Consider the following 13,552-nt stretch of genomic DNA (forward strand, 5'->3'; position numbering starts at 1 on the left):
AGTTTTTTTTTTTTTCTCTCCTCCTCCCGTGGCACAGCATACATGATCTGCTCTCTCTCGGGGGTGAAGTGGGCGTCGCCATCTGTTGTGCATAGACCGTGGACGGGTGGGCGCTATTCTGCGAGGAACCCGACGAAACTGTTGCGGATTATTTCGCAGATGTGCTAATTGGGCTTTCTGTTCAAGATATTCTTTAAGCGGAATGATTGTTATTTTTTGGGGGGGAGGATTACAGCCCGAGGCGGAGTGTTATGGCGTAATGTTGAGGCAATAGCGGGAAAGCGTGCCGCTGCGCTCGTGTTACTTCAAAAGACAACGGTGTCCAAACTGCGGCCCGGGGGCCATTTGCGGCCCGCCATCCATGATTAATTGGTTTATTCATGACCGTTAGAAATAAACCAAGCCACTGAAATAACTCGCAGTCAAATGAGTCAAGCAGTTGTGTCCTTTTCCCCCGAGTAGACATCTTGACCTTTAGCTATCTTAATTACAGCTCGTTAGCGCTTTGTGTGTTACATCCTTATCGCGATTGTTTGGATTTGTCAGGCAGGATAAAAATGTCCGGCGTGTCTTTGTGGCTCGACAAGCTGCGCGCAGACTGGAATGATGACCTTTGCCGACCCTCCACGGACCAATTAGTGTAGTCGGTGGGGAGGGGAGGGGTGGAGGGGGTTTACTCGCACAAAATAACACAAACGCTTCTTGGCTTCCTGCGACCAGACTGAGGAGATTAATACTTTTCTTTTCTACTTGATGATGACATCTAATTATCTGATGGTGGACGGCCTCAGCAATATTCTTCTTTGCAAGAAAGGCACAAGCTGAGAAATTCAGGTTCTACCATTTTGCAGAAACCGTGTGAAGCCAGATAGAAGTTATTGATTGAAAAAAAATATATACATGTATATTGTTTTTTGAAATTGAAAAACCGTAACCATGGTTACCACTCACCACAGGTTCTCTGTTGGTATCTGCTCCTCTGCTTTGTCTCTGGTGCGCTGTTGTTCTGGCACAGTGACTCCGCCTCCTCCGTCAACTCCTCAGATATCGGTGACGAAGCCACGGAGAGTCCCCCCGAGTGATTCCCCGAGTTCTCGCACGCGTTTGTCTCCTTTCCTGGATGTCCGTGGCGGTTGGGACTGGAGGGGTCGGAGGGGCTGCAGCTCCCCAGGGAGCCCAGCACAGAGCTGGGGCTGGAGTGCAGGGAAAGCGAGGGGGTGTCTGGTTCTCGGATCATGGTGCAGGGTGCCCCGTAGGGTTCTTGCACGAAGCCCACAAATGTGACACCCTGCTCGGCCGCGTCCTGGATCTGCTGTTGGGAAGAAAGACAGTCAGACACGTTAGCAGCCATTTGAAAACCCAAGCTAGTTTGAAGTTAGTTAGTTTGAAACACACATTTTATAATCATTTCTGGCAACTGGAACGTTTTCAAAAGTCAGCACCCCCCCCTCAGATTGCGTTCCCGTCGACTAGCATTTTTATGTTGCAATTGTTCCAGAGAGAAAGATTGAACCGTTTGCCGTGGAAGAACGTTAATGGCCGCCATTCTCGGCATCCAAACACGCCTTCCCTCAAAAAAAAAAAAAATGATGGCAGCCCTCCACCGCCATCTCCGTGATGGAAGAGAATAAAAATCAAATTGCAGGTTATTCACTATGAAATTAAATTGGAAAACAGTCAAATGGCTTCCCAGTCTCATTGCTTGATGCGAGGCGACGGCTGCCACGCCACGTTGCTCCTTGCCATGCGTCCAAATGGAATCACGCAGATAAAAGCTTGTTTTTTCATTTAAGGATAATACACGGGGAGGCGGAGGGGGGGTGATGGACGAGGTGATGGAAGGAGGCAGGGGGGGGGCGATGAACGGAGAGCACCGGCGCATTTGAATGAATTCATTTTCAATAACGCTATCGTCATTAACATCATTTTGTTAAAGGCCTTGCTTGACCAAGTAGAACACACACATTAATTCCAATAACGCCATCCAAAGCACACCCGCGGTATTAGCTTGGCAATCTAATGAGATCTGCTATCAAAACATCTGCCTGTAGAAAAAAAATAATAATGACGCTGTGGAAATATGTTCATTAGCTCCTTTCAGTCATTATTTTGTAGCCCATAATGTTATTGTATGAATGTAAGTGTTCAAATATTCGCTTCAGTTTGGAGCCCATTGTGCTCATTTTTTTTTTGGCTAACATTCAATTAAATTGAGCTGTAACTTTTTTTGGGGGTTCAGTTTTGGTTGCTCCTGAAATTTCACACCGCTAACTTTGGTGTATGATGTGCGCCTCGCGATGCGAGAAGTCGTGCCGACGAAGCGCAGACCTCCTGGGATCGGGAATGATTGCTGCGGGTGTCACCGTGATATATTCATGACACAGTTGAGATATTTCCGTCTGGATCAGCCGCCGACAGATGCACCCGTCAAACGCGACCTCGGGCCCGACCGTTTCCCGCGGCGTAAACACCGAGAAGGTAGCGACAAGGTGAGCCAGACGCCTTTTAGGTCAAAGCTCTTTGCGCCGCTTGCTTTCCCCTTCATTAGCCAAGATGATTGCCAGGCGCAAACTCTGCAGAACAATATTCCGGAATCATCCCGCCGGCGGGGTAACAACAAGTTGGAATTTTTCCCCATTTCCTCCCGGCGCCGATAGTACGGAGAAGGCATCTGAAGGTCATGATGCAAGCCGGCGGATAATGACAGAGATTGAGAGAAAGCTAAAATAATGATAGAGAAGGGAAAAGTCATCCCTGTAAGTCTCAGTTGGAATAGAATTCCAGCTTTCCCGCTCAGCTCAGCAGATGAAAACGATAAGCAGCGGTAATGAGGTCCAACAGGATGGCGGAGGCATGACTAATGGAAGGGCAAAGAGGGTTCGAGGGGGGAAACTTCAAGGGGCGGGGTGTCGGGGTGCCAACATCCCGGCGGTGTTTGCAAACAGGTTAGACGTTGGAGAAGATGAAGAACTCAAATTAAGATAAGACGTATCGCATTGCGTTCAAATTAGGAAAAAAAATCAATGTTTCGTAACTGGAGTAAATCGTAATGTTACTGAGTGAATCGTTTTGCTAATTGGGAGGATTCGTATCACATGACTGAATCATGGTTGGAGTCAGTCATATTGTGAATCGAGTGAATCCTACAAAATGTGGAGTGAGTCAAAACTGGAGTGAATCGTATCGCACAGAATCTGGAGTGAATCATAAATGTAATGAATCCCAACTGGAGTGACTCATATCACATCGTGATTGTTATGAATCAACTCATCAAAGTGAATCTTTTCCACCATATCTGGAATTGATCGTACCATCGTATGAAAACTGGAGTGACTCGTATTGCACGGAATCTGGAGTGAGTCATAAATGTAATGAATCCCAACTGGAGTGAATCATATCACATCGTGATTGGTTTGAATCGAATCATCAAAGTGAATCTTTTCCACCATATCTGGAATTAATCGAACCATCGATTGAATATATTTGAGGGAATCGTACTGTAGTTGAGGTGAATGTCGAAATCTGATATGTTGTTTGAGTTGTTACCTTCTTGACGTAGCCCTGGATGATCTCCGGGGTTGGCACCTGCTCTGCGGGCACACACTGCTCCAACTGCAGCCTGCACGGCGGGCACACCGCCTGCCTCCTGTCCACCCTGCGGGGAGAACACAACATTAGTTTCACTTTGACTTTCAGGAGAAGTTCAAATAGAGATTTAAAATAAAATAATGTGTTGTTCTCCGCGGCCGTGTAAACGCAGGGAGCGTGTAAACATTTGCTGCTGGGATTTTTGGCCTGCGGGAGGCGACAATGACAATGTAACCAACTTAAAGACTCTCGCAGATGAAAGGCAAGACGCGTGAAGGCAGGAAATTCCATGCAAATTTCCTCACACACACACACACACACATGCACACACTCAAGTGTCTTCAAGCAGGCTACTTTCTATTTATAAAAAGACGTTTCCCCTCCGATCTTCTCCCACATCGGCCCCCAGGAGGAGAACGTTGCCGTTTCCATCTCCCCGCTGCTCATCCTGTTGACAAGAAGCCCCGAACGGCCTTTTCCTCACCGCGTTCGTGTTCGTATGTGTGTGTGCGTGACAAGAGTGAAGTCACCCGATATACAGCAGGGTGCATTAGAGCTTCTGGTGTTCGATCTCGCGTGCAGAGAAGTTGACACTTGCTGACTTTTAACGCCTCAGACGCACGCACACAACCGGATGCCAATCTGTGCGGTTACTTTTATCGCCATAGAAACGTTATTCTCAGGAAGTGGTATTGAACAGACATTAAATAGAATTGTATACTCATTCGTGAATCAAACAGTAACTGGAGTCAATTGTATTGCATTGCGGTAGTAGAAAAGATATTTAAATCCAGAATGAATCGAATCAGTATCGGATGATAATGTATTTTATTTATTTATTATCATAGTTGATGTGAAATATATTGTAAGTTTTATTATATCGTGGTTGGAGTGACTCCTATAATTGAATCATATTCGAATATGAATTAATCGTATCACATTGTGATCAGTGAATCGTCTCATAATTGCAGTGAATCGTATTGAAACCAGAGTGAATCATAATTGGAGTGAAGTTATCGTGAATGGCTTGAATCATTTTGCATGATCTCATCACAATTGGAGTGAATTGCATCATAATCGACGTGCATTGTATTGTAAATGTCAATTGTAGGCGTCTTTATGGATGATAAGTGGGCTGTAATTCTTCATCCTTTGTGAGTTTTTGAATGCCAGGCGGCTTTTTATGAAGACACCTGGGTAGTTATAAATTCTGAAACGAAAATTGCATAATATGAACAAAAACCTTGGTGGGTCTGGAAGGGGAAAGCATTGTGGCTCTGTCGTCATGGTGACACTTTTAACAGCAAGAGCAAATCAATGTCAGTAGAATTCAACAATTTCGGCTAACGTTCACTTGCTGTGTAAAAGATTAGATTTTTTTTTGCACATAGTTGCGAGAAAATGAAATGTGAGATTTTTTATCCCGCCTAAATACTGCCATATAATGTACAAGAAAGAAATCTTTTTTCGGCGTAGATGACATCAAAGGCTAATACAAACATGAGGTTATGAATCATACATTGCATTTAATCTATTTTTACACCCTTGCGCTCTGTTTGCGATCGTCCAGGGAGCCATACGAGCGCTCGTTCGTACGCGCACTCGCATACTTTTTAAAATCTCTTCTCAAGTTACTGCGTAAAGAAGAAGATGAAATGAAAAGCTTTTAGCATGAACACGCCACCGGATAGCGAGCGAAAAAAAAAGTCAATTTTGTCATTTGTGTGCCAAGAGTCATGACAATGGCTCCTCAGACAATCCAGCCATCGAGAGCTCTAATGCGCCGTAATTTGATTTGGACGGGAAAAGGTTCAGAACGCATCCGGCGTGGAGTAGACGACGACATTTTTCTTCTGGTGTTTTGCCACCGGGGGCAGCATACACAAATCAACCAATCACGGCATACGTGTTTTTTTTAGTTTGGTCATGTGACCTTTACAAGCTGAGCCCTTCGGCACTGTAAGGTTATTTTCCAGTCAACAGCAAGTGACAAGTGACAAAATGGCCGCCCCTTGAGATAGATGTTGCTGCTTAAATTATATTTAACGGAATATAAAAGTAAATAAAATTGACGGGAATGATATGTGATAACGAAGGAAACACAAGACGGATTTGTTTGCATTTGCACGCTGGGGCATTGAAAATGCCAAAGTGACACCTACTGTGTGAACTCTGACAAACATGCGGCAACAGATGCCCCGCCCCCATCTCCGCAGGACAACGTTCATGTTGCGTTAAGGTGACAGATGTTGCTGTTTGGGGTTCATGGATGACTTGTTTGTGCCCGCTGTGACCAAGCAGGAAGGCAAGAAGCACGTCGGTTGTGTTCACCCCCTCAACGGCGCAAACGTCCCTTTTTTCGCCCTAGACTTGCGCTGGCTGTGAAAATGGAGACTTGTCAAAATCAGAACCCTACTAAGGATATCTGAAGGAGCTCAAATCGACATGACGTTCATTTACAAAGCGTTTAGGATGGAAAAAAAAGGAAACGCTGAAGCGAGAAGAGATTTTTAAAATGTCATTTTGAAACGCCACGCCGCAGCTTTTCACGCACCCCTTCACTTTGTGACATCACTTCCTGTCAGATAAGTGGACATTTATGAGGCGCACTCAGCGCCGCAACATAAAAGTCTTTCTCTCGTGCAACAGGCGACGACGAGGCTATAAAAAGACTCCCGGCGGAGAAGTCGACTCCCTCCGGTGCCTTTCTTCTTCTTTTTTTTTTCCCTCTGCTCCAGCACTCCCCCTTTCCTTCCTTCCTTCCAGCCATCCATGCATGGCCTCCATCCATTGCTATGACAATACAGCATGCCACAGAACATTTCTTCACCTGTTTGTGAGTCATTTCATGCTGGCCGCTCACCTCTACTGCTCTTTAGTGGGAACCTCATTATCCCCCCCCCCCACTCGCTTCGTCGTCCGCTTCTCCCTACAATCAGCCGGTAATGATGAATACTTCCCATCAGCCATTGCCTGTTCAAGTGTAACTTGGTCACATCGCTGCCTAATGGAACATTGGGGGATTTGACAGTTGACATTTTATATTTTTTCTGAGGCGAGGTGGGGACTCCGTGGGGAGGGGGGGGGGGCAAATTACCCCTCGCGTCAGTCAAGTGAGAGGTACTACAGCGCTGTCTTGTTTTCGAGCTGCATTAATGCGCACGATGCATGTTGGCGCTGTTTACATTTGACAGATATGCAAAAAAAAAAAAAGTATTTTAGGTCACTTTTTTCAGTAACGCGGAAATTTATTTACTGATTATTTCGTTCAGTTATTTTCAATGCAATCTTGGTAAAACAGCAAAATAGCTTAAAATTAACTTGTCATGTGACCGATCTCACAAGACACTCAATTTTTGAAGAATAAATATTTCATTTAAGCCCTGCTGAATCTTTAAAACGTTCTCTCCATCAACTCCCCCATGAGAATCAGAGTTTGTTATTCGTTCTATCCTGATGAAAATATATCTTAGGGTACTGATCAAGACCAAGATCACCCAATTCTTACTCACTAGCGCCCCCTAGAAAGTTTGAAAGCAGACTGAGACCAGCTTAACAGATTGAGTGGGTCAATTTTAACAGGGCGCATGAAAAAAAAAAAAAGTCAAGCGCCAATGTCCGAAATTGGACAGGAAGTCTGCCATTTTGTTTTAAAGCAGCCATTTTGTAAGAATCAAAGTATACATACAAATACTTGGCTAAGAAATTAGTGTGCTCTGACGTACCCATCGTTGATCTGAACCAAGATGGCTCGGTAGAGTTGATGTTGCGGGCTGTTTGATTCCGGGCCGCAGGGGTGGATGAACGGGTGGATGGCGGCCAGGAGGAAGCCTTGCTGGTAAAGCTCCTGCAACTGTTCCGGCAGCTCTCGCACCGACGACAGACGCAACGTGGACGTCCCGCCTGAGACACAAACGGGGAGACTGTCATGATTGCTTTGCCCTTTTAACATTGTCTGTGGCTAGCAACTATAATAAGTGGCCTCCTTTTTTGTTCATTGATATGCATGGCATAGAAAAATAACTCATCATTGCTGAAGAAGAACCGATGAAACACACAAACGTCAACGGGTGACATTTTTGAGCGAGCAGCTGCAGCAGTCGTTAACTATAATTAAAACTGTCCTACAGAAAAAAAAAAGATAAATAAAAGATCTGAGACAATTTGCAATTCAAATAGTCAAGTGATTAAGAATTCACTTCAGGTCGGGTTTGCTAAATTAGACTCGGTGCTCCAGACCTAATCGGAGGAGATCAAAATCCAATCAGCGCTGATTGCTGACGCCGCACGTGCTCGTCGGCTCGCTGGTCCGAGAGCTGCGGCGTTAGCGGCGGCTAACGAGCTGCAATCGCCCGGCGTTGTTAAATAAAAAGGCATTGGCTGCTCAGCCTTGGAGGTCAGCTAACGCTAAATCGCTAACATCTCGCACGGGCGAGTCAAAGTAAAGTCAGGAGACCATGGCTAATGTCTTCATAAAGAACTCGCCAATGGATTGCAGATAACATTTCGAGCAGTCATTCCCAACCATTGCACCATGAGAGATTATCAGATGTGTAAATGAACCAATTTCCCTTAATTGAGATGAAAATTATTTTATTCATTTATTCATCATTTATTCAATTTTTTATTTTTATTTAGTTTTTTGTTTTTACATATCGTGAAAGGCAGAACCAGAATATTATTTTATGTATTTATTATTTAAATTATTTATTTAATTATTTATTCTACATATCGTAAAAGAATATTACGATGCATATTAAAAAAAATCTTTTATGAATTCAAATTTTTATGATAAATGACCCAATGATTGATTGAAAACTGCGTCTGCTAGCGACGCGACAATAGTGCGAATCTGACATCCCAGCATGTCCTCCCAAGTGTTACGGAAGTGCTGACAGAGAAGCAAAAGAAACAGAATGATGTCCTCAGGGGGCGTAAGTGAGCGCTCGTCTAAAAATAATTCTCAATTTCTCAATCATAGTGTCCTACTGCACCACAATGCCGCCGCTTTGAAAACTAACAGGCGTGAAGGAATTAACAGGAAGAAATAGGCCGCCATGGAAAATGACTGAAGCATCCGCCCCCCCCCCCCCCCCCTTCCTCCATTTCCATCTTCCTGCACCACTGGCGCATTAATCCTTCTGTGATTCCTAATTTGGTTTTCTTGCCTTTGGTGCGAGAAGAACTCCTGGTGGAAAGAAGCTATCACGGCACGCGCCACGAGGATCAGAGCAGGAAGCGAAAAGCAGAGAAGAGTAAATAAGGAGCGCTTTCAATTAGCTGTGGAAACACAGCCGCGGGCCACTTCTTCCCCGAGTGGGCGCTAATCACTCTGGGAGTCGCTATTAATCTCGTCTTTTAAAAACACACACGTGCGATTTTTTTCCTCATCGGAAATCACAGCGGTTCGTTCGCGCAATGACTTGAAAGTGGAATAACTTGAACTTTATCGTTACTGCAAATCAACTTCCTGTTCTAATTGCTTGAGGCTTTCCCAGCGTGGTGTTATGATTGACATGATCGCCCAATTCCATCAATCTGTGCAACTGGTGTCAGGGACTCGAAACTTTTAATACTTGAAAACTTTTATAACGTGAAAAAGTGCTTGCGTATTTTTGTGCGTGCAGCGTACAAGAAAAACGAAGCGGCCTTATGACAAATCACGGCAAAAGAAAATAGACGCTTTTCCGTCTGACAGGCAACAAATTGGTTTTCCGTGGAAATTGTGTTAGCGAAGAGTCAGACAGGAGCATTAAACACACAGAGGCTTGGGGGGGTTGTTTATATGGATGCATCATGAGGACGGCGGCGGCGGCGGCGGCGCTAGCCTCGGGGGTTGGATTCCGAATAGCTGATGGAGTGAGAGCTCCTAATCAAAGATGGCAGCAAACAATCTAAGAAGGAAATTGGAGCTGGAGGTGGCGTGACGCCACCCGTCGTGTTTGTCTGCACTGATATTACGCACTGTGACATTGTTATTTGTGTTGACATTCAGTTTTTGTGTCGGGCTGTTTTTTTTTTTTGTCATAACTGGAACTTTCCTGAATTATGGTCGAAAACTTACAGTAAGTGCCGTAACCAAAAGGCTAATAAAATTCCCTGTAAAATCTCAACACAATATCTGTTGTTGTTTTTGCGTTAGCTAGCTAACAAAAAACGATTAAAAACAATAACTCTTGCCGTTTCTATTTCAGTTCACTACTAAATTGCGTCACAAATTACACTTTATCGCTTTTGAGATTTATTTTCAACTATAAACTCTGAAGAACAAAGTTTCCTGGAAAGTTTTTACGTGACGCTGCTAGCAAAGCGCAGAAGTCGCGGCTACATCTTTTGTTATACAAGCAATACCTCTGACCTTTACACTTTGATTGTAATTATTAAAACTGGCATTTGAAACCCTAAATTACAACTTCAAACAAGTCTCGAAACCCAAACATTTATTTCCAATTTCAAACCCTAATTTGAAACCCTCACGAAGCATGTTAATCGTGTCACACAGAACGGATTAAAAAACAAAATCGTTCTTCTTTTCTGGTCCCTGAGGGTAAATACTACTCAATCAAGAGTGTCAGCGTTGAGTTTTAATTAACTCTCGCTGATTGTTGTCTCGTGTCGGAGCAAGAATCGCATCGATTTTGTCATTCTTGTTCCGAGGTGGACATTTATTGATCAGGAACGTTATTGGGCGGCTTCAAACATCATCTTTGATGGCCACCACAAGAAGACTAGCGTTATTATAGTAAAAAAAATCAATGAAATAAATCTACACAAAAATCCAAAACAAATTAAAAACTGAATTTAGTCAACAAAAGACAAAATGAAAGAAATACCAACTATCATACAAACTCCAAAACTATTATAACCTCGCTCGACCTCGGGATTTTTATATGTCGGAGCGAGAACCCGATTGTATAAATCAAACGATATCGCTCGATAAAGAAATGAATCAATTCAAAGCGGAGGTGGCAGAAGCAATGAAACAATAAGCAGCACATTTCCTCCTCAAAAGTGAGAAAGTCGCACAAACGGCGTTAGATCAAATCGACTTTGACGCCTCGCTGGTGCCAGGCCGTCATCACTCAGCAGGTTTAAAAATAGATGAGTAAATATGAAATTAATATGCGCACGCACAACGCCTCCGGGAGAGAGAGATACATTTGCATGCAAGTAGGCTGGCATCCGAGAAGGGAGACGATCTGCAGGTCTGACATGAGACACCTGGGACAAACGTTTGGGGTTCAAAATCAGGTTTTAAATCTCAGTTTGTGTTTCAAATTGTTCCAAACTGTGGTCAAACACGTTATGTACCGTAATCCATCCTGTATGTGAGCACATGAATAATAAATGGCCGAAGTCGTGGCTGTAATTGGCCTCTCGACTTTTCTCCCCGTGAAGTCTCCGTCTTGTTTTCTTACGACCAATTAAAAGGAGGCCTCAACCTGCGGCAACCCCCGCAGGCGGCTCCCTCTTTCCTGTCATTAGCCTCCCGAAAGGTGGGCGGCGTCCGTGGTCGCCCTCAACTCCCCTTGGATTGCTTTACATTCTCCTCCTGCTTTACTTCTACTTGAAAGCCCCCCCCCCGTTGGTCGTTCCCTCCCCCCCTCCCCCCTTTCACTGCACCGCTGCTGCTTTTCAAATCGCTGATAGAGTTTTGAAGCTAGTGGCAAGGTTTCAAAGTAAGCTTTAAATTTGGATTTCAAGTCAAGGTTAGGGTTTGAAAGTCTTTTCAATCAGGGTTTCTTCTCTATGGAACGGAATGCCAAACTACACATTGTAATATCTCGCCGCTTCCTACATGTGCATCAAATCCTGACATTAATCTCCAGAATACGCCTAACATGGCGGGGTCTCCCAATCTTTCTATCTTTGTGTCTCTCGGTCCCTCTTTGAGGGTTTCCTGGGTGACATGTCGCATTTGTCTCCCTTGGCTTAGGAAGTCACCAAGCAGGCAGGCAGGCGGGCGACCCAGTCGCTCCTGCACTGACATTTCAAACCTCCGCATGAGAGGAATGTCAATTGAAAGTCAAAACACTTCCTCAGACGCTTTGTCACATGAAAGACTATCTGCCAAGTCTTCAACATCCTCTCAGCCCGTATATTTTAATTTATTTTTAATTAAGATCCAAAACATGAGGCGAAAGCTAATACTGATTGGTTAGCATAAACTAGCATGCTACTTCTGATTTTCGGCGTTTGGCAAATCTCATTGTCCAAAGCTTATTCACAGATTTTCAATGAAGATACAAAACATGAGGCGATAGCGTTAGCATGAATTAGCATGCTACTTGTAGGAAGACCCCACAAAAAAAACACAAAATCACAATTTTGATCAGAAAACCATGAATCATTCAACCCGAGTATATCGTAATTTGTTTGCGTCAGTCGCTGTCTTTAAGGATGACAAGGTAATTACCCACCAATTCAGTGCACCTAATGGACGACCCGCGGCGTCGCCTCAGCACCCCGAGAGTGTAATTGTCGCATTTCCACATCCAAATTATGCTAATGGCAACCAAGGCTCTGCCTTTTAAAACAAACGTGATATTTGATTACTAGGAAGTTGTGTGCGGCTGGCTGCGCGGTGCAGCTCGGAACAAAAAAAAAGACTTGTGTTGTGTCTAAACCCCTCGCTCATCTCCCGCCGTCTCTTGGCAACTGTCAGCGGCGGAAAAGACGGACAAAATGCAGCGGCTTCCTGTGATGGAGGTCCACTTTAATCCCTGAACATGCTTCTCTTTAAAAAGCTTTTTGTTGAACAAATTATAGGTAGTTTCACCCCGCCTTGCCACTTAGGTACCTTCAAAACATGACGTTTGGGGTCTTGAGCAAAGAGGGAATTAGCCGGTGGACGTCTCCACGGTTTCCCGGCTGGCTTTAGTTGTCTTAAATGATGCCCGCACAAAAGAGAAGACAGCCTTATTAGCATTTAGATACCTTGTTTACCCTGAGAACCTCTGTTCTTATTTAGCATCACGTGCCCGGCCAGGATGTGGCTAAGCTAAGTATCTCAAGGACACGCAAATTGTTGACCGTGCGAAAAATCAGCCTTTTGTGCAGACTTCATTTACTATCTCTCCTGTTTGCGTTCGGAATTTTAAGCACTTGCTATTTTCTTTATGTGCTATGAATTCATGAAACTTTGTTGCTGGTTTCTTTATCATGACTAGCTTAGCGTATCATGGAGTATCGGCTAGCGATTACCAAAATTTCAATTTCTCACAAATTTGCATACCCTAGGAGGAAATGTTCATTTTTGAAGGACTAGTGAAAATGACCCTCAAATGACCGCTAAAACCAAAATGGCCGACTTCCTGTGTTTTTTTTCTGGCAGGCCTTCATGAGACTTTATGGCGCCTTCTAATTTCTATCTTATTAAACTGGAAATAAAGTCAAAAGTCTTAACAAGGTGTTCTGATTACTATAGTGGAATATAAATTAAACGTAGAAATCTACCCTATCTATCTTAGGGGCGGCCATTTTGTTTTGTCTTGTGTTAAGGCTACAAGTCAAAGCTCCCTAGTGACAAAACACCGCACCCCAAAAACTAGCATTATTTCAGTTTTCCCAAAAAGTGAGCTTATCAATAATTCCAGAAGCGTTTGTGTCTCCTTGAAGAAGCCCGAATCCTGGACGAAGTGTTTCTCAAGCAAGCGCATACACCTCACTGGAGCGTCTAAAAATAACGTGCGTGTGAAAACGGTTTCAAGCTTGCAAATTGCTCCCGACTGCGGAAGCGAGCCGGGCCTCCAGTGAGCCGTTTGCTGCGGTTTGAAGTCAGCATCTTGAATCTCAACTGTATTACTGCCTCGGGTCTGTAGTCAACCCTCGTTGTTATCTATCTACCGAGCCATTAAACACTGACAGTCCAATTGTCTTTGGGTGGCCTCACTCTCGGAAAACAAAGTGCATAATTGTCGTTTTTGGAGGACGACACTTTGTCACCGGTGTTGTACCCTCAAAG

The 13,552-nt window shown here is 44.2% G+C and overlaps 1 protein-coding gene and 1 long non-coding RNA gene across 3 annotated transcripts in view; one reads left to right on the forward strand and one right to left on the reverse strand.

Moving 5' to 3' along the window:
• LOC125975301 (uncharacterized) overlaps positions 1-13,552 on the forward strand; it is a 45,622-nt gene that overhangs the window by 20,593 nt on the left and 11,477 nt on the right. The window lies entirely within an intron of this gene.
• LOC125975296 (raftlin) overlaps positions 1-13,552 on the reverse strand; it is a 37,482-nt gene that overhangs the window by 13,944 nt on the left and 9,986 nt on the right. The window contains exons 3-5 of the mRNA XM_049730643.2: positions 7,314-7,491; positions 3,547-3,655; positions 952-1,312 (exon numbers count right to left, since the gene is read on the reverse strand). Of these exons, the coding sequence (XP_049586600.1) occupies positions 952-1,312; positions 3,547-3,655; positions 7,314-7,491 (648 nt within the window). The remainder of the gene's footprint in view (positions 1-951; positions 1,313-3,546; positions 3,656-7,313; positions 7,492-13,552) is intronic.

This window comes from Syngnathus scovelli, chromosome 9, assembly GCF_024217435.2.
Source record: "Syngnathus scovelli strain Florida chromosome 9, RoL_Ssco_1.2, whole genome shotgun sequence".
Taxonomy (NCBI): Eukaryota; Metazoa; Chordata; class Actinopteri; order Syngnathiformes; family Syngnathidae; genus Syngnathus; species Syngnathus scovelli.